The 21,086-nt window shown below is 32.6% G+C and overlaps 2 protein-coding genes, 1 long non-coding RNA gene and 1 pseudogene across 4 annotated transcripts; 1 reads left to right on the top strand and 3 right to left on the bottom strand.

Annotated features, from left to right (window-relative positions):
- Positions 1-972: 972 nt before the first annotated feature.
- On the bottom strand, positions 973-4,884 carry LOC120577579 (probable inactive receptor kinase At2g26730; annotated as a pseudogene).
- On the bottom strand, positions 4,736-10,658 carry LOC120577444 (peptidyl-prolyl cis-trans isomerase CYP57). 2 transcript variants are annotated; one of them, XM_039828916.1, is made up of 4 exons: positions 9,315-9,468; positions 8,633-8,828; positions 7,820-7,961; positions 4,736-7,527 (listed from the first exon to the last, which is right to left on the bottom strand). In XM_039828916.1, exons 2-4 carry the CDS (start codon positions 8,774-8,776, stop codon positions 7,496-7,498), a joined length of 318 nt encoding a protein of 105 aa, XP_039684850.1. In that variant the 5' UTR covers positions 8,777-8,828; positions 9,315-9,468; the 3' UTR covers positions 4,736-7,495. The 2 variants fall into 2 exon arrangements, with proteins under 2 accessions (XP_039684850.1, XP_039684849.1); XM_039828915.1 differs by lacking the exons at positions 4,736-7,527; positions 7,820-7,961; positions 9,315-9,468 and adding exons at positions 9,630-9,675; positions 10,102-10,204; positions 10,356-10,658 and having other exon boundaries at positions 8,772-8,828.
- A 4,965-nt stretch (positions 10,659-15,623) lies between these two features.
- Positions 15,624-17,328, top strand: LOC120575830 (uncharacterized). Its single transcript, XR_005643657.1, has 4 exons — positions 15,624-15,704; positions 15,994-16,054; positions 16,565-16,752; positions 16,961-17,328. It is a non-coding gene; the product is annotated as an uncharacterized lncRNA (long non-coding RNA).
- Positions 17,329-17,832: 504 nt separating this feature from the next.
- Positions 17,833-20,830, bottom strand: LOC112418104 (putative ubiquitin-conjugating enzyme E2 38). The gene is made up of 4 exons (XM_039829175.1): positions 20,765-20,830; positions 20,529-20,645; positions 20,133-20,444; positions 17,833-18,405 (listed from the first exon to the last, which is right to left on the bottom strand). The coding sequence occupies exons 1-4, from the start codon at positions 20,828-20,830 to the stop codon at positions 18,073-18,075; spliced, it is 828 nt and encodes a 275-aa protein (XP_039685109.1). The 3' UTR covers positions 17,833-18,072.
- Positions 20,831-21,086: the final 256 nt, after the last annotated feature.

Genomic DNA, 21,086 nt, shown 5'->3' with positions numbered 1-21,086 from the left:
AAATATTCATTACACTTTAATTCATTTTAAGATAAACAAATATTTTTATGATATATAATAATTTTGAACCATCATTTAAAAAAAATCAATTCATTTCTTTATAATTTAAATGTCAATGATAATTAAATTTAAATATTTTGCTATTGATTTGATAATTTAGAGTATAAAATTAACTTTTAAATAACCATGTTTTATTGTCATTAGTAATTTTTCACATATTTTAATTTTATTTTTGGTTGTTTCATATTTTATAATAGGGTTTAAAACTACATGTCAATGAAATTGTGAATAAAAAATAGTGAAAAATATGTATTTAATTTTTAATTCTATTAAAATAGACTCGTAATACTATTTTTTTTCGAAGTGTATTAGATTATAATTATTTTTCTAGATTATTTGAAATAAAAAATAAATATTGAGGGAGTAAAGTGTAGATTTTAACATAATGAGGGAGGGGAATGTAATTCAAACTTCTCTTAGGGGAGGGGAGTGAAAAGTTTTATAATATGTTTTGAATAAGAGAGGAGGGGAGTGTATATTTTAACATAAGAGGGAATGAGGTGTAATTCAAGCATCTTTGAGGGGAGGGAAATGTAATTTACTATAAAAGTATTTGCAAAATTATTTGAAAGAACTTATGAGTTATGATAACAACTTATAATTTAATTTTAAGTTGTTTTCAACTTATCTATGTAAACTCTTCAAAAGTAGATTATTAAAACAACTTGCATCTTTTATGGAAATAGTTTGACATTTTTAAAATTACCTAGGGGACCGTGCACACAAGTAGAAAAGGAATATTTCATATGGGTAGAGAGGGAGGGCACGTTTTATTGAGATGATTTGGAAATACATGCTTCGAAATAAAAAGTAAACAATAAAAACTTTATAAATGTTTTTTTTTTTTGGGAAAAGAATACCATATTGGAAAGACAAGGATATAATTCAAAAAATAAAATAAGAAAGAAACGATACTTTAATCTATAGTTAATTCTCAAGTTCAAAACTAGTTTTGTTTTGATCCCTGAATTTATGGTTATTCATGAAGACTTGATAAATGTTTAAAATGACAATGATTTTGATAAAATCACATAGGCATTGTGATCTTGATTTTGTTGAAGTTCTAAGTGTAACTTTTGACGAAAATTACACTTTTATCAAAATCACGGTGACACATCGTGATTTTGACAAACTCATTATCAATCTAAACATACACTTATAAATATTTCAAAGAAATTGATTTACATGTTTTTTTTTCTTCATGTATAATCCTAAACAATCAAACCTGATAAATCAAGGATTTTTCCTCTTCATCTTTGATAGTGTTAATCATAAGAGCCACTTGGTTCGTAGTTGGCCTAGCCTCCAAGGAACTATTGACACATCTTATAGCCACTTGAAGCATATTAACCATCCTCTCTTCACTTGCATACTCTTTCAATAATGACCTATCAAACACTTCACCTGTCCATTCTTCCCTTACAACTGATTGAACCCATTCAGTCAAGTCAATACCAATGCCATTACTCTTCACCAATTTTCCAGTTAGTAGTTCAAGAAGAATAACACCAAAGCCATAAACATCTTCCTTGCATGCATTAGCATCATTAGGAGTTGCAAAAGTTGAACTTTGTTGATCATCCTTTGGCATAAGTGCCATATTCACTAATACAAGGCTCCATGTTAATGTTTAGCAAAATGTTTGAGGATTTCATGTTACCATGAATAATGCCATGTTGGCCAAGCTCTTGATGCATGAAAGCTAATGCTTCAGCAATTGTAGATGCAAGTCCAAGTCTGCTGCCCCAATCAAAGGTTTTTGATGTGCCTGAAACCATATCTAGTACTTTAGCTATCCCATGTTGCTTCATATGCAATTTATACAATGTTTCAAGCAATATTTTTATAATATGTTCAGTTTGAGTAAATGTTGTCTGTTTTCATTTTAAATTGCAAAACTGCCATGGTTTCACCTAACTTTCTATTTTCAAAGTTGTGTGCATGAAAAGTTACTAAAAAAATATTGAATTATTTGGGAATTTACAAAGTTGGACTAAAAATATTTGTAAGTGGGACCCTAAATTTATCAATAATTGTAATTAAGTCTCTGAACTAAAATACTGTTAATCAGATTCCTAAACTTGTAAATAATTTGTCATTAAGTCCTTGAACTTTTTATATAACTTGTAATTGAATCCCTTAATTCAAGGAACTGATTAAAAATATTTAAACTCAAGGGCCTAATTGCAATTTGTTAATAAATTTAGGGACTTAAATGTAAAAATATATATTTCAAGGACTTATTTCAGGGACCTGGAGAATAATTAAACCAATAAATAAAGTGTAAGATATATAAAAACAAAATGAAGATTTGGTATTTAAATTTACCATGTAGAAGCTTGAACAAACTTCCATTCTGCTGATATTCATAGGCCAAAAGCTTCTCTTGTTTGGAACAATAGAAAGCAAGAGGTGAAAGTACATGAGGGTGCTTTGCTTGATTCAAGAGTTGCATTCTTTGCTTGAATTCAACACTAGAAATACTCCAATCTTTAATCCTTTTTACAACCACTTGAATCCCATTTGGTAGCATCACCTTATAAAGACTTCCATTCTTTCCTCTTCCTATCATTTCAGCAGGTGCTCTCAACAACTCTTCCAATTTCAATTCATTCGCCACTGGCCTTGAAAGAACAATAAGCGATTGTTGCGAGATCATTCCACTTTCAGAAGTGACTGAAAATCCTGATTTGCTTAGCTCTTCTGCTTTGGATTCGCTTGAAACATAGCTCGGTTTTTCGATATCATCATTCAATTCTGTTTGAACTTTTTTCCCACTCTTCTTTTTTACACAGCTTCCAGACTACAAAAAAGATTATGATAAAACCTAATGCAGCATAACCTGAGTACATAAGAATTTGTTCTTTAGAAGCACCCTTTGATTCTTCTTCTGATATCTTACTAACAGTACTTAAAGGTTGACTAGTACAATTTTTTTGTAGTGGATATCCACATAATCTTGGATTACCAAGAAAACTGTCTGCAAAGAAATAACCTTGCAAATCTGGAATTGGACCACTGAAATTGTTAAAGGAAACATTGAAACGGTCAAAATTAGAGACATAAAATGTTTGGTATATTTCCACTAAGTTCATTGTTTTGTGCTAGGAACATATTGAGGCCTGAGATTCTATCCAGGTTTGGCAATGGTCCCGAAAACTTGTTTGAAATGTCTAGTCTTTTCAAATTGTTCAACGTGGCAAGTGAAGTCGGAAGGTTTCCCGCAAGTTGGTTTCTGCTTAGGTGAATGATGAGATAAATCCGCAAGTGCACGGTTTTACCGAAGTAGTAATAAAAGAGTATCGTTCCGACAGGGAGTAGTTTAATTCAATTAACCTTTGATGATGATTAGAGGAGAATCGAGTTGTAAGTTGGGGTTTTCAAACGATTGGAAGATAATATAATAAAAGGAGCCTTGGGATCATTGGTTCATCTAAATGACAAGTCCTTCACAAACCAAACCATAAGATTATAACTTTATGTTAGACCTAATTTCTCAAGATAGTTTCTCTTTTGTTCCTCTAGCAACCAAGCCTATTTCGCTGACTTGATTACTATTAGATTTTGGTTCCTCTAACAACCAAGCCTATTTCGCTGACTTGATCATTATTAGTTCCCTTGAAGATCGAAACTATATGTCTCAAAGATTTCAAAGACTATTTCGTTGCCTTTGAAATCCTTGTCTAAATTCACTTGTTCGAATATCAAAGCTCCACTTTCGTTTTATGAATTGATATTTGAGATGATGGATAAACAATTATCAAATTCTCCACTTTCGTTTCCACAGTTTGATAATGGTTGATCCATGTTAAAGCGGTGAATTTAGATAAGAAATTAGGGTTACATAAGATTAAGGCTTAGAGCTTGGCTTGATTAGGATTATGTCATTTAGACTTATTCAACAATCCCAAGACAAAGAGAAGTCTACTCACTCATGCTCATCGTAGACATGGATAAGAAGAGAGAAAGCATAAAAGTAAATGACAAGAAAGTAAAGAAAAAGAAAAGAACTTTTATTAGAAAGACAATTGTCACTTATTGAATTCCAAGAAAAAGATGATTATTTGTGATGGCTAGCTACTCTATTTATAGCATACATTCGACTAAAAATCTAAGCAATTACATTACTAGAATGTTCCACAAGAAACTGCGGGCTAAAATAGAGTAGCTTAAAATCTAAGCAAAAGCAGCAAAAGTGACTCTGGAGGGTGGCACGGCCGTGCCAAGGCTAGCACATGCCGTGCCAAGCTTCTGACTTTGGGGGAGACATATTTTTGTCTCCGAATCTTCGTATTTTCGTACTAAATCAGCTTCAAGTCCCTTTCTTTTGCTCCAAGATTCAATCCATCCAATATTCATTCCTGAAATATAATAAAATGCAATTTGTAGTAAACTATCTCAAAAAGGAAATAATACTAATATAAAATAAACTTAAATCTAATTAAAATTAAACTAAATAACATATAAAAATAGATAATAAATGACTCATCAGTGAAGACGGGTGAGTTGTTTGCAGTTTTTGATTTCTGATGTTATTTCACCACTGATGTTGTTGTCATCAAGACTAAGAAAGGTGAGAGATTCAGCTAGAGGCTGTAGGTTGCAAAGCAAGGCAACGTCAAGAGTTCCAGACAAATTGAACCTGTAAAAATCCAATTTCTTTATTGACATTTGTGCATCACAGTATACACCATTCCAATGATCCTTGCAGGGATCAGTGTCTGGTTTCCAGACCAAACTTGAACTATTATTCTGCTGGCCTCTGAGTTGTGTCAGGAACTGTATTAGTGTTCTCTTCACCTCATCATCCTCACAACTAATCATGTTTAGGAGGAAAAAGGGTGTTACTAAGAAGACCAACAAGATATTGCAAATCATTTCCATTTGAGCAGAATATGCTACAGGGTTTTTGATGCAAAAGTTTATGTGGACTAATAAGCTGTAGCTTTTGCCAGAAATGGAAATGGTCAAATTGGCTAATATTACAATGATAATTTGATTTATAATCCTAAAGCCGTCCTGATAAATATAATAGTTGACAAATATAGGCCGGCAGATGGAACTAGTAATGTCATGACCCTCTCAATTTTATTCATTTGGCCGGGATGTTGACATCATGATTTACTAATGCTGAGCCAAGATATTAAAATCTCACATGATTTAGACAATAGTTGGACGACTTTAAAAGCGCAATTTTTTATTGAAAATTATTCTGATTTTGTTTGTATGATAAAAATGCCAGAAGGGTTGGATGAGTTTATTCTCTTTTCAAAGCAAGGGCTACAACTACAAATAGAGCCTCTCGATGTTTCCACCCAGAAACCAAAAATTTTGATTCATTTAGCCAAACAAAAAATTCGTATTTCTAAAATTAAGTTTTCAACTCAACACGTTGGTTCCAACTTCCACAATTATATAATACAAATAACAAGTATATCTGTGAAAAGCTAAACAATACATCTATGAACATTGCACCAAAACTACAATTATGTCGAACTATGTCCTTTCACATGGTGCAATGAATGCGGGTATCCTTTCATGAGATCTTCCCCATTTGGCTTCAACTAAAAGATGAAAAGTTAGCAATAATGCAGCATAGATTAAGACAGGAACAGTAACCCTAAACTTTACATTAGTTTCCTTGTCTACCAAGCTCACCATCCTATGTCCAACAAGTTTTTCCTCCATTTCACTAAGAAGTTTCCCTACTTGATACATAAGGTACTCCCATAGCTGAAAGGATATACCAGCCTTCAGAAATGAAAACAGATTAGCTTTGTAAATTCACATAGTTGACACCAGCAGAATCAAGTAAGAGATCTCCCAGCCCATTCCCGTTCTCGTCTGTTAGGTATCCGGTGGTATTGATAGGGTGACTGCTGATGCAGTCAGTTATTTTAATATATAGTCAGTTATTTTAATATATAATTTGTATTGATTAGGAGCGGTATTTTAATATATAGTCAGTTATTTTAATATATAATTTGTATTGATTAGGAGCGGTTACAGGCAGTTTATGCCCTTTCTTTGTATAAATAAGGTCATTTGGCCACAACAGTAGGGGAATTCATAATTATTTAATTAGGAACCTTATTGGTTTTGGGCAGAGAGAGAGATGTCTCTTCTCTGAGGAGCTTTTGCTTTGGGATTACAGAGGGATAATCTTCGGTAATATTTTCTATTCAATCTATAATACTATTTATTCCGTTTCTCTTTAATTCGGGTTCCTATCAATTGGTCCGACCTACCGGATACGAGAAGGAAACCAGTGTTATCGGAGATGGATGGAATATGGACTTTGAAGTATAAATTATCACAATTTACTGGGGCGGATCCTGCTGGATGGATCACAAGGGCTGAAATGTTCTTTGCAGATAATGAAATTCACTCATGTGATAAGTTGCAGTGGACTTTCATGAGTATGGAGGATGAAGAAGCGTTGTTGTGGTTTTATTCTTGGTGCCAAGAGAACCCAGATGCTGACTGGAAGTCATTTTCTATGGCTATGATTAGAGAATTTGGAGCATGTATGGAGCACCCAACAGATAAACAAATGGTGCAAAATCATGATCAAGAATCTGAACCAAAACTGTGGAAGATGGCAGAAAAACACGATGAACCAGTATTAGAGAAGATCATCAATGATGGAGAAGGAAGGTACGTCAATGAAATTTCACCTTCGTCGGAAAAGGTTGTTGATGCAGAAATGGAGAACTTTGAAACAAAGAAGAGTCGCAAGGATAATAGAATTGGGGGAAGAGTATTGAACGAGAAAGGGACAGATGAAGAAACAAAAGCAAGAAGAAAATCTTATATGACAATTAGAAAAAGAGAGCAAGAGGGTGGGGTCTACCCACAACCACCGCCGGAGCCATTCCCTCTGAATTTGAAAGAAAGGAGTTGCAAATTTAAAACTTTGTATGTGGCTTGGTTGTTTGAAGGGGGCTTGTCAGGTTTTCAACAATGGGATCCTGGGGGCAAAAGAATTCAAGTTAGTTTCTTTAACTCAGCCTTGAGGACAAGGCTGTTTTTCTAGCGGTCGGTAATGTTAGGTATCCGGTGGTATTGATACGGTGACTGCTGATGCAGTCAGTTATTTTAATATATAATTTGTATTGATTAGGAGCAGTTACAGGCAGTTTATGCTCTTTCTTTGTATAAATAAGGCCATTTGGCCACAACAGTAGGGGAATTCATAATTATTTAATTAGGAACCTTATTGGTTTTGGGCAGAGAGAGAGATGTCTCTTCTCTGAGGAGCTTTTGCTTTGGGATTACAGAGGGATAATCTTCGGTAATATTTTCTATTCAATCTATAATACTATTTATTCTGTTTCTCTTTAATTCGAGTTCCTATCATCGTCTCTTTTGTTTGGCTTGCATCTTATTAAACTTCTCTTTCCCCTTTTCCAAAAGTGGGTCATGCACAACATAATCATTTGGATCCTCTTTGCGAGACATGTGGTCCTGCATATTAACAGAAATTTTTTAAGACAATAGAAAAGGGAAAACTGTGTGTTTGATCGATACGAACAACTCCGTCTAAAAGAGACGTGTGTTATTGCTATTGTAGAAAGAATTAACTTGGTGGTTAGAATTCAAAAGGAATTATTTCAAATTATAAAACTAACGTGTCTCCACATTTGGTTATAAAACTAATGAGCACACAATTTTCGACAATATTCTGTATTTAAGAAAACTTCAATGTAAATGGAAAGTGAAATGATTTCATATGATGGAATGAAAAGAGAAAACAGACCTTGCCAACTCCGGGGGAAAAATTTCAAGGTAACACTACTCCAGTCAGCTAATTCCTCATCATTAGCATGTTTAGATTCAACAGTTGTGGGTGTCTCCTTTGCTGATACCTTGGTTTTAAACTTCTCAAGTTTTGCCAGAACCTGAAGATAGAGATATAAAAAGAACGTTACACATGATTAGTGTTTTTTTTTTTTTTTTTTGAAAGAATGAATAGTGATTGAAAGTGGCCATATATATATATCCAAAAAAGCCCAGAAATGATTATAAATTATAAACTTAAAACATAACATAAACATCATAACATATGTGGTTTCAGGTTCATTGCTACTACTCCCACCCTGCCGGACAAATGAATAAATATTAATTTAACTAACTGCTAATATTTGCTATTAAAAAAACGGAAGTGGATATCTTTTCTCTTCTGTATATATTTGTACAGTTCTTTGTAGAAAGTACAAGAAATGTTCAGATTCAATTCAAGTCAGTAAAATACAACAATTATGTCATTGACACAATAATTTGCACTCTCAAAATTGAGAAATGTCACGGAGCATTGATTTGGCACAAGTTCAACTAGGTCGGAAATTTCTTTTTTAATCTACAAAATTATAGCCAGCGGCTCTTCCATATCATTTTAGATTATCAGTCTACTTACGATGCGTTTTTTTTTTAACAAGTCTAGCTACTATGCGTTGTTGATCACATTTCTTGATAGTCAAGAACATTCTAGCATTTTATATGGTAGAAAAAATACAATGTGAATAAGAAAACAGAGAGCAAAAAGTATAAATAACTAAAAAACATAACATACTTCCTCTTCACACCCTTGAAGTTTGCGTTTCTTCTGCTTCTGCAGTTGTCTTCCTCTCTCAGCTTCATTCAGAAGCTGCATATCTGTATCTGCATTAGCCATTCGTTCAGCTCTTGCTTCGGATCCTATTCCCTTTTTCTTCATGGACAATTTTTCCACTCTTGGTTGATCCTCATCACCACTTACGGAGTTGGACCTGGCAAGAAGTTATTCAACCATTTACCGAACTGATAAAAAACCAGTAAGATAATAGTACGACCCCAAAACATACTCACATATGTAGGACATCAAATAGTTATCATAAACTCCATATTTTGAAAATTATTATAGAACTGTTATATCTATAATCTAATAAGCAAACTTCAGAGGTGCCTGGCAAAGCCAAACAGAAGCCATTTTAAAATAGTTCAATTGGCAGATAATGCTTCTCTAAATAGATAGTGTTCGACATTGGCAACTTTCAAGTATCAGACTAGAATAAGGACCAGCCTGAAATGGATTTCTAAGGTAATGCACCAAGAATAAGAAGAAATCTCCAACAATTATTAAAGAGAAATATCAACTATCACTGATTTTATATGCAAAAAATATCTGATCCAACATTTATTAAAAAATCTTAACTTATTCTGTAAATTTTGGAGAATGAACTACAAAACCATTTTAATCTTTAGGAATTATTAACCTTGTATGAGATTAAGCAAAGGCAAAGTTCCTTGTTTGAACTCAATGTGACATGCATCCAAGTAAAACCATCTAAAAATTGCCTCAACATTGTGTCCTCCATGGGCACAAGTTCTTAGTTGTGTTCCACACCATACTCATAGGGAAACAGAGCAAATATTAGCCACATGCTACACATATATGAAACTCTAATCATACAAAAGCCCAAAGTTTGTTTTATGCCATAAGTTAAACCATCACCATTCAAATGTTGGCACATTGGCACTTGTGGCAACTGCTAAACAGACATTAAAGTACTAAATGTTGAAATTAATACCTAGCTCTTGACAAAGTACGGTTCTCTGGACTGGACCTGGACCTTCCTGCAGATGAAAATGATAAGATGCTGAGCCTTAACAATACAATACTACAATAATTTTGAATAAGGAAAATGTATAAAAAAATGAAGGAATGATGAGATATTATTTATAGTGTACAGATTTTACATGTTAACATATATAAATTACTATGTTTCCACACACAGTTCCACTTTATTGTTTATGTGGACAATAGACTTGGCAGTACCAACACTACTGTGGATTCTATGTATAGCGTTGTATGGGAAAGCCCCATCCCATTGATTCCCTCTTCTACTGTTAACTCAAAACCACTTGGAATTAATTTTCTATGATCTATGGGGATTAGTCTTAGTGTCCAAAAGGGCCTAAGCCGTGGCCTGTAGAGATACCCTCGGGCGCCAACTGTAGGCCAAAGGCCCTAATTGAAGATTAAAACACTAACTAACCAACCTGATACTTGAAGAATGCCTCCAGCAATGGGAATGTAGCAGTTCTATTCAAAGAATTCACGATATGCAAAGCACGAGAGGCAACGAAAGCATTGTCATGGTAACTGCAATTTCAAAAATATGAAGAAAACACTTTCAATTATTATATACTGACCTAGCAATTAGACTATAACACTTTCAATTTCTTATTATGACGAAAGAAGTATCATATAATTTATTCATAAAACGAAAAAAGGAAGGGATTAGAGAACGAACGGTAGAGGAAGAAGATGAACAACGAAGGAAACACGAGAGGAGTAGTGATGAAGAGCTTTTTTGAGAGGTGGCCATGAATCAGCGCTGTCAGGGCATAAAGGATCATAGAAAGCTTCGATCTGAATAGTATCGTAACTCAAGTGATGACGATTCTTGTAAACGAATCCGTCGTATTTCTTCGGTGGGATGTAATCACCTCCGACCAGCGACTGCAACGCAAGCAGTATAAGTACACTCAATATTCCTTTCCCTGACATCTTCTCTTTGCTCTTTCTCTCTCCGCAATTGATTATCAGTATCTAATCCAGTTATATACAGATTTTAATTCACTCATACTCATAGTCAAATTGTGACGTCACTCATTACGAGACCAATTTTGGAAAATTCTTTGTTAACAAATTTATTGTCTCTTTTGGAAATAAACAAATTTATAGTTATTGACCAAATTAAATACTTTCCATTAATTAATTAATTAGGGAAAATAAAGTTTTGTACAAAATTAAAAAGAGAGATTTTCATATTAATATTTCATAATTTAGTATTAATTTTTAAAATTTGTTTTAAAGAAAATCAGATTTTTTGGTTGACAAAATCAAAAGTTATTTTGTGTTTGTTTAGCTAAATGAAAAATTATTTTGTTTTAAAAGAAATTCTAATTTTTTATGAGACTTCTAAAAGTAATCTTGTTTGCAAAACATTTGTATAAAAAACTTGGAACATGTAACAAATTAATTTTAATGACGTATTGACGTTGACTAAAACCATCCAGAATGGTGGGTATTTCACCTATTTAACATCACATTAAATAAGCACCTTCATTCTTAAGTATAACATATGGGTGCTTGTAGAGGAGGGCGGCTATGGAAGCACCCTCTCTCTCTCTTCAATTTTCATGATCCCATTTAATAAAACTTAATAAAATGAATAAATTTTGTTAAAAATGTAATGGTATATAGTTATTTGTGGGGCCTAGTTAATAAATTCTTTTGAAGTGTTGGGTTGGAGAAAATTGGTGCTTATTAAATATTACTGTAAAATTGATAATGTGGACATGGAAGACCCATGTAAACATCCAATGTAGAGTGTTCTATTGTAAATGATCTAAGTAAACTACTATTGTCAAAAGTAAGTGAGAGTTTTTTTCATTTTACAAAAAGGGTGAGAGTATACATATGATAAAAAAAATACAACAATTTAATGTAATGCAGTTAAAGGGAATTTATTAAATCTTGCACAAGAATATCTGGCTGGACTTTTTTTAAGGAAGTACATTGAATCTGGCTGGATTGACGTACTTTACAATGACACTACATAAAAACCAAGATCAAATACATAATAAGACTTTGTTTGACGAGTTAGGATTCTTTTAATTTATAACTTTTTTTCACATTTGTTAAGATAAAGACACGTAAAAAAAAATAAAATCATTAATGATGGTGGAATACATTTAATGATAGAATTCACCACCTATTGTTTTGGTGTCTAATTCTTTCTAAATTGCATCTTCCATTTATTTTTACTCCCTCTATTTTAAAATGAGTGTCGCTTTAGCAAAAAAAAATTGTTTCAAAATGAATGACACTTTCAGTTTCCAATGCAATAATAGCTTTTTCTTTTCAATTGTACCCTCCAATTAATACTCTGCACACTACTTCCAAAGTATTACTTTTAAAACTAACCAATAGCTAATAAGGATAATCTGGTAAAATAATCATTCTCTTTATTTTAATCATTGCATTTCTTAATATGTGTGTAAAGACCTAAAACGACACTCATTTTAAAACGGAAGGAGTGTAGATGAAGATGATCTCTACCATGTTTGGCGAGGCAGAAATTTGAAATTGTAGTCAGTAATTTATTGTTGTGCAGTAAATCATTGTTTAGAAAAGTGGAGATTTCCCTTAATTAGTTTATAAGTAAAATGATTCATGTCTCAATGCTTTTAGATTTTTTATATAGATGTGGTACGGTGTTCAACTCACTTTTGTCGTTGATCTTTGTTTAATGTAGATGATCTTCTGAATTATCCTCGTGAACTGGTCGTGACATTAGAGTTGGATTTGACAAAGGGTTTAAAGTGGCTCCTTGTCCCGTTGATGTGATAAACATCAACGGCGGTGCAAGTAATTGTCCGTGGATGAAAAAAATATCGCTTAAGGAGAAACATGATGAATTGTTGAACCTACACTTGAGGAAGAGATTGTAGTGTAGTAATTGTGAATTGAAAATCTCATATTACTTAAAAAAGTTGAGGTTAAACACTTTATAATTGAGATGATCCATAAACTCAATGATTTAATGTTGAAATAACATATAAATATAAAATGAGTAAAAAGTATATTTTTAAATAATCATTTTAAATCAAGAAAACAAATTAAAACTCAAAGGAAAAAAAGATGAACTATCAATTTTGTGAAGTGGTTTATAAAATAAAATAAAAAACTCTATAAACTATTCTCTTTAATCACATTTATAAGCAATTTTTATTTTTTCTGATTCATTAAATAAGTGATGCATTTAGACTATATTATATTTCAGATATATCAGCTATTTAATTAATCTAAAAAATAAAAGTTGCTTGTTAATGTGATAAAAAAAAGTATTAATGCTGGTGAAAAAAAATTGTTACCAAAACCTTCTCTAATATATTTTTTTTAATTCTCTTAAATTAGAGTAATTTTATATTATAAAAAAAAAAAACTACGGAGTACCAAAAACTTTTCCTTTTCAAAACACTCTTTTCGTTCAATTTCTCATAATTTTTTCTCTTTTTTTAAAGCCTACCCTCATTTATAAACTCTACAGCTTAAAGATCCCCAATTTGATCTTGGGCAAACACACCTTTATTTGATCTTTAGTCAAAAGGAAAAGAAGAAGAAAAATACAAAACATAACAAAACCTACATGCCAAACTTGTGAGGATAAGAGGATGAAATTTGCAAATAACAAAAACAATCAAATATGATTAACTAATCTCATCCATTCACTAAATCTAAGGGTAGACAACCATGTAGGCTCATATTTTTGATGGAGCATGATATACGACTATACGAGGATTAACTCAACCCAACTTCGTTGAACGTTCGTGTTTAGTGTTCCTCGTATCTCTCTCTCTCTCTCTTCTGCTTCCTCTGTCACCAGGTAACTCTCCCTCTCTCTCTCTGCTTCAGATCTATGATTTCAATGGATATGCAACCTTTTTCGGATTTGATGTGCCTTTTGTTTTTGCTGTCTGTTCTTTTTTGTCAACATTATCATATACAAAAATGAGTATGACCCTTTTGGCTTTGGATCAATGGCTTAATTAAGACTATATAGCATATATTGCTTATGTAAGATATTTTTATGTAAAATAAAGTCAAATTGTTTTTAGAAGCTATCCTTGGAAATTAGCTGAAAACAGTTCATGAACATGTCATAAGCTGTTTTTTTGTAAACTCGCTCGAATAGTCTCATAAGTGTTATGCTATGAGCTCAAATAAGTCGATCCAAACAGGGGCTTTATTTGTAATCCAAGGCTCAGGTTTTAGAACTAAAGAACTAACTTGGTTTTGTTAGAATGTTGGATTTATATCCTGGAAAAGCTGAAGTTGTTGCTTTTCCAATTCCTGCTGTTAAAACAATTCCGATTTTAGTTTTTCCTAGAATTGATTCTGTGAATACTAGTGTGCGTTTGATTTGCTAAAAAACAGATGATTGGACTTGACAACTCTTTTTGTACCCAGTTTGATTTAGTAACGGGTCATGAGAGTGGACAAAACAAGTAGCAAGAGACTAGACAAAAACATGAATTCTTGTCTCTCACTAAACCATGGGACAATTTTTTGTCTATATTTCCCAACATAAAAAATAGAGTAGTGATATTTGTACATCCAATTGATGACAACTTTGTTTCTCTCTCTTCTTATTGGTCAAAAACAATGGATAGAGAAAAATGAAGAGAGAGAATAAGAATCTCGTGTGAGTATGAGAGAGAAAGTTGTCCCAAAGTTGTCACATAATGGTTGTACAAATATAATTTCTCTAAAAGATATTATCCATCTATCTCTCTTCAGTACACTTCTGTCTTTTCCTGTACTTTTCTATCTTGTACAGTACTTACTGTTTTGTGAATCAAACCCGCTCCTAGTGTCACAAGGGAGGGGGGTATATCAATATGGTCAAGATTGAATGTACTTTGGGTGAGTCAAAATTGGTCATAGTATGGTTCGCATCTAGTTATTGTTATCCAACAGAAGCTTGACAATCATAGCTGCCAAGCATCCATTTTGTAATTGTGCATCGATGTCTGATCAAATTTGTCAATAAAAAGTTTATCTACATAGTATAGTATTAAAAAAAAAAGTTATTTTTTTATTGTAACTTTTTTGTTTCATTTTTCTCGGTTGTTCAAAATGTTTTTGAATGCATATTTTTATTCAAGCGAAAATGTTTTGATACCGAAGAACCCATATGCAATAAATAACAAGAAAAAACATAGAATTCAAGAAACATGTCAATCTTTCTGCATATTTGAGATTGTAAGTTTGATGCTGCTACTGTAAGTTGGTGGCTAGGAATTTTAATGGCTAGAAGTCTGATATTGTCACTGGTTATATTTTTCCAGCTATTATGTACAGTTCATAATTCCTTTTGTACAAATAAGAGTTGATTATCAATGTATTAAGTAAAAAGAAATTGGATTTTGGTTAAACAATACAGCTGGTGATGTGTGATATGCAAAATATCATCAGCAATTCAGAATGAATAATGTAAAAAAATGATGCCGGTTAGATTTTACTTGGTGCTATTTTACATTAATAATGTTTTAACGTTTGAAACCCTCCTCCCTTGGACGAAAAGCCACTTTTTTTTAATACGGACTTCATTATCAGTTTATTCCACTTTTTTTTCCCATGTGCTCCTCTACTTTTGAATTTTGATTTTACTTGGTAGTTGTCATTATGTGCTGCAAGATGTGATTCGTGTGTCTGGAGTATTTTTAATTATCGATCATGAAATGTCTTCAATTGAGTAATCTTTTGTTTTTGAAGACCTATATGCGTGTAAAAGAAATAATTTCCAACATTAGTGCGCTGCTTTAGGCTTTGTAGAAATTGATTCGCGCATGAAACGTGAAGGCATTGAATACAAACAGCTTATGCTTATTTTAAATCTGGTGTAAGATGAAAGCAATTTTAATGATCTTATGTGTTGAGGATGCAGTCTGAGCTTGATATTAAGATTATGACCACATAAATAACATTTTTGCAGTTGTGGAAGATATGAATTGGATTCAGCGAAAGATCCACCTTTACAATGTGACATTTGGGCTTTTTATGTTGGATTGGTGGGAGCGTTGTACTTTTAGTATCCTTTGTTGCACCATCTTCTACTTGGATTTTGTAAAGTTTTGATAATTTGTAGTTACTTATGTGGGGCTTTTTGTGAAACTAAGATTAATCAATTGTTGGGAACTTGTTTGTTATGTACTTTTAAGGTGCTGAGCAACAGTTGTTTTAGTTGTCTTATTGGTTGGAAAAACAACTCGAATCATATTAGAGATTTTTGACAAAACGGTATGGTAATTAATTTCTTGTATTCATATGCTTTATTGTCTATTGTGGTACTGGTTAAGAGTTCCTAAACTATTGCACAGATATTTTGGTGATTGTACTAATGTGTTTTGTAGTACGCTACATAGCCCAGTTCATCAAGAGGTAGTGCATTTTTGCCCTTCTCATCTATCTTTTTATTTAGCGACATAAATGCACTGTGGAATCTACCTTTTTAATTAATAACATGTATGTAAGTTTACTGGATAAATATAGTTATATACAGTTATTAAGTCTGCCAATTTTTGTTGCAATTACTGTTGTTGATTAGAAATATGTAATACTGCAGAGAATATATAACATGCATGTAGGAAACAGCACATTGACATTTCTCCACCAATGGGTTGATGTACAGATTCTATAAAAACTGAAACTCTTTGTCTTAAGTCATAACGGATAATGTTTTTTCACCAATGTCCGTCTACATTTAGAAAAAAGTCATAGTTCTATATTTTGTGCATCCTTACAAAGTACCAACATTGATGAGACTTTGGGCCAATTATTCCCTTCACTCTTACCATTGTAAATTAGAGATCCAAGCCCACCAACATTTGATTCTCTTGAGCATTATATTCTTGGCATCCATTTTACTAACGTAAACCATTTGTAACACAGCAAAATACCATTCTAATCTCAGCATCTGATTTAGCTCTAGTTTCCCATTCTGCATATGCAAGTGTAGAAATGAACACACTTTCTTAACCTTTAAATAAAGTTGCATTCAAAAGATGAATGCTTGAGATCTTCAATTAGTCTGTACTCTATTGCTGAAGCTTCATAGACTGCAATTCTAACATTAGCAGGTAGTCTTGCTGTTCAAATATTTTTATTAGCAGGTAGTCATTATTACGACGCTGTTTTTCAAAACCAGCATGGATATGGAATCTGATTTCTTTATAATCTGTCATCCTGCAATTACAAGAGAATATATGTATATTGTTGTAGAAATTATTGTTAGTTTCACCTTTTCTTTCCCTACTATCTAAAGTTAGTCTACTCTTCCAATATCAGGTATGTCTTTTTGTGGTAAAGAAGCAAAATCATTTTCTTGAGAAGATGCCAATGTAGATTTTTACTTGAAGATTCAAATTAGTTGCAGCCAGTGTATTTGGCATACAGCTGGTTAGGGAATATATGTTGTAGCAGTTATGTACCGGCTTTGAAGTTTCTTAAAGCGGCCAAAAAAATTAGTGATGTACACGTCTGTGATACACCTTCATGAATGTTATTTAAACATTAATTTGTTTATAAGGTTGTTTATGATGTTGATTGGCATTTTCTACATTGTAATATTATTTTAGATGTTCATTTTCTGTTTGTTTTGAGCATTTGAAAGTGTATGCCCGTGCAGATTACTAATAAAGGTCTGATAAACCCCACTGGGAATGCACATCAGAATTACCTTCACAAAAAGAGGGTGGAGAACTATCGTATCTGAATTTTATGGGAAAACTTGAAAACAATATGACCAGTAATTCATAAACAAATGGAATAATTTAGAAAATAATGGTACAGGCTAAAGACCAAAGTTATAATTTAAAATTATGACTTTAGTCTAGCTTGTATCATAGCGAATATTGCGGCTTCTGAGTTCAATTTACAAATTATATATATTTTTTGGTTAAAAAACTGATTTAGATATTTCAATTAGTAACGATATCAAGATTCTTTTTACAGATATATTTCATTCATAACGATAATACAATCATGAATGGGATAAAAATAAGATCCTTTTGAAACAAGTTCGTCATAAACTAAAATCATTACGTTTTAGCTTAACAATTAATGCCAGAACATTTTTTGTAAAAAAAAAAATGCCTTGTCTATGTTTCAAAATTTATTTTTGAAGTATTGCCATAAATTTAACAGATCTTCATTGATGATTGACAACGCACAGAAATACCATTGTGAGGGAATTGTAGAAATAGTAGCCATATAAATTCTAGTATAGAAATTAAGATGCATATTAGCCAATTCTATACAGAGTTTTTTGGTCTTGTCAAATAAAAAATGTTCTAGGAGAGCTATACAAGATAAAAGATATAAAGAAACTGAACCATCTATGTTTAAAAAAAAATACCCCCTAAGCTTCCTTCACGCCATAAACTTCCAGCCTGGGACCTTCAGACCTGGGTTATGTTGTTGTTCTCTATGTTGAAAACTTCCAAGTTAGCAGTAGCAGCAGCGGGAGTTATATTATAAATCTCAGGAGATCGAAATTCTTCGCAGTCTGTGGAGCCATTTTTGGTGAAAAATGCAATAAGGGTATTCATCATCCTATTCACAGCTGACTGAAATTCTTTTTGGTTCTTAGCAGAAACACTAGCATTACGACTACTTTGGGCTGCATTATGCAAAACTTCTCCAACTGGCCCCCCCTCAGCATATGATCTACAAGCTGTCAGTATGTTCCTCGCCCTTAGGCGGAAATGTCCCGCAACAAATTCCTCAAAAAGCTGCAGGTGAGGGAAATGTTTAGATAAATGTGACCAGAAAACATGAAATCTAGATTCAACGATCAAACTCACAAAAGTCAAGAGAACAAACAATCAAATAATATTGTAATATTCCTATAGTCTGAAATAATTAGTAGGATGAAATTCACATCATTTCTACCTCCTAGATAAAAATGTGAGTGTTCTGGTACAAAGGTACCTTAATGGATTTTGACAGTTACAATATGATCATTAGTGTTACTTTAATTAGTAATAATTGAAGCAACTTTGGCAACACTAAAAATTTCAAAGTTAGATCATATAGCGTCGTCGTAGTAGACATCCATTGCTTATTTTCTTCAATTATTCCACATCAATGCTACCCCCACACATCCATCTTACTATTATGAGTTTCACTGTATCATTTTTACAGGTACCAAAACATGTGAAGAACCCTTCCCTAAAAGTTAGCTATCAGGGGGATGGAAACATCAAGACATCAAGTCACTTAAGAACGCCAACTCCGAGCATCCCTTAAACGCAAGTGGTTTTTCACATACACGTATGAGGTAACCATTTCAAGATTTAGGGATGTTGACTACATACAAGGGATGCATAATTTCAGCTCCTAAATCCTAATATGTATATGGTGTGTTTAGTAACTTTACAATCCTCTGCTCATTTATCATTATAATGGTAAAAAAAAAAAATAATAACCATGAGAATATATAGCCAAATTTTGATGTTACTAATTGATTATAAATATTATGGCAAGATGGAAAAAACAGAACCAGTCCAATTTATTGAGGTAAAACAACAGAAAAGGAGAAAACTGGCAAAGCCATCTGCCACCTAACCTAACCATGAAATTCAGAAATCGTGATTTTTTTTTTTTTTTTTGCTTTTTCACCGGTTTCCGACCCACCAAAGGTGGACGACTAATCAGGCTCATGCGTAGAGGCATGCGCACTGGCCAAGCGTTGTTCCCCCTGGAAATCGAACCCGGTATTCCCCGGGTACATCCTTGAAAGGAGCTCCTTGCCACTAGAGCCCAAACAACTTGGTTAAAATCGTAATTTATAGTACTCCCACCATCCCTATTTATATGCACACAAAACATTACTCCCTAACTAATATTACTAATATGCCTTGGAAGATAAAAAATCAATATTTAATACATCTATACATACATAAAGGGCAATGGAGTATTAGTCATACAAAAAAATGTACATATTAATGACACTGCCAATTTTCTTAATATGTTAAAAGTGTCAAATGAGCTTATGAGCTTATAAAAAGAGATAGAGGGAGTAATTTAAAAATCAAATGAGCTTATAAAAAGAGAGAGGGAGTAATTTAAAAAAAAAATGATACTAAGGGCCTGTTTGGATTAGGATTATTTTGAGCTTATACGAATAAATAAGCTTTTATGTATCATTCATAAGTTTTTAAATGTAGTTAATGAAAAAATCAGTTTATAAAGATACAATTTTCGGATTAGGCTTATTTTTGAGCTTATACAAATAAATAAGCTTTTATGTATTATTCATAAGTTTTTAAATGTAGTTTATGAAAAATCAGTTTATAAATATACAATTTTCGTTAGTGAGAACTTATAAATTAACATGAAAGCTTATTTATTTGCATAAGTGTTTTGCATAAGCTCATAATAAGCCTAATCCAAACGGACCCTTAAACTATTAAAACAAAACTATACGCAGAACTAAATATTGTTTTATGGGACGAACCTTAGGTGGTTTACGCAGTGTATACATCATTGTCTTCAAGGATAAAACAAATGTATTATCATTGTAATCCTTGGATCTCCTTTGCCCCTCATCAGCACGATATGACTCAGCATATCCAGGCTCATTAAAAAAAGGCTTCTCATTCAGAATCAGAGCTTGAATAGAAACCAAGACTTGTAGCATGGTTGATTTAGCTGGATTCCAGTTTTCGCAGTTCTTACCATGCCACGTACCTAAGAGACTAAGGCAGACTTTCCCACTATTATATAAATTTGGATTTAGCCTCAAGCCACCTGAGTGGTAGTGAACTTGCTGCGGAAAATAAGTTGAGTTTATATTATATTATACACAGCTCAAGACACATCTTAAAACAAGTGGAACATTAATGATACATACCGGTGGAACTGCAGGGTACTTTGCAGGAAAGAAGCAATCAAAGAAGAAAAGACCGTCATGGTAGGGAGTGCCCAGAGGTCCAACGATGACAGCCCTAATAAATTCTCCAAATCCACTCTATATTATTATAATACTCTTAATATTAATATATTTTTTAATAACTGTTCAAAAAATATATATTTTTTAATAAAAATATATTAATCGCAAGTATTAATTTATCTTCTTTACAAAAACACATTCAAAAAAAGTGAAAAACACTCTTTATCAATTTTTCCTCTACTTCCCTTGCCCAAAACACTCATCTACTTTCTCGTCCAAACTTACGAACAAAGCTTAAATGTCGAGCATATAAAGAGTTTAACTTATTTACACATTTTGAAGACAACTTAATAGACAATACCCAACACTATCAACCATTTGAGACTTTTGTGTTGCACAACAAAAACTCACTTTGGTTAATAGTTAGCACTTAGTACAAAGGTTGCCAGACTCGAGTTATACCTCAACTGGTTTTATTTAGGTGAAATCAACTAGCAAACTCAACTCATTTAAATAATA

Source organism: Medicago truncatula, chromosome 8 (genome assembly GCF_003473485.1).
Source record: "Medicago truncatula cultivar Jemalong A17 chromosome 8, MtrunA17r5.0-ANR, whole genome shotgun sequence".
Classification (NCBI taxonomy): domain Eukaryota; kingdom Viridiplantae; phylum Streptophyta; class Magnoliopsida; order Fabales; family Fabaceae; genus Medicago; species Medicago truncatula.
This window is presented reverse-complemented; position numbering and strand designations above follow the sequence as displayed.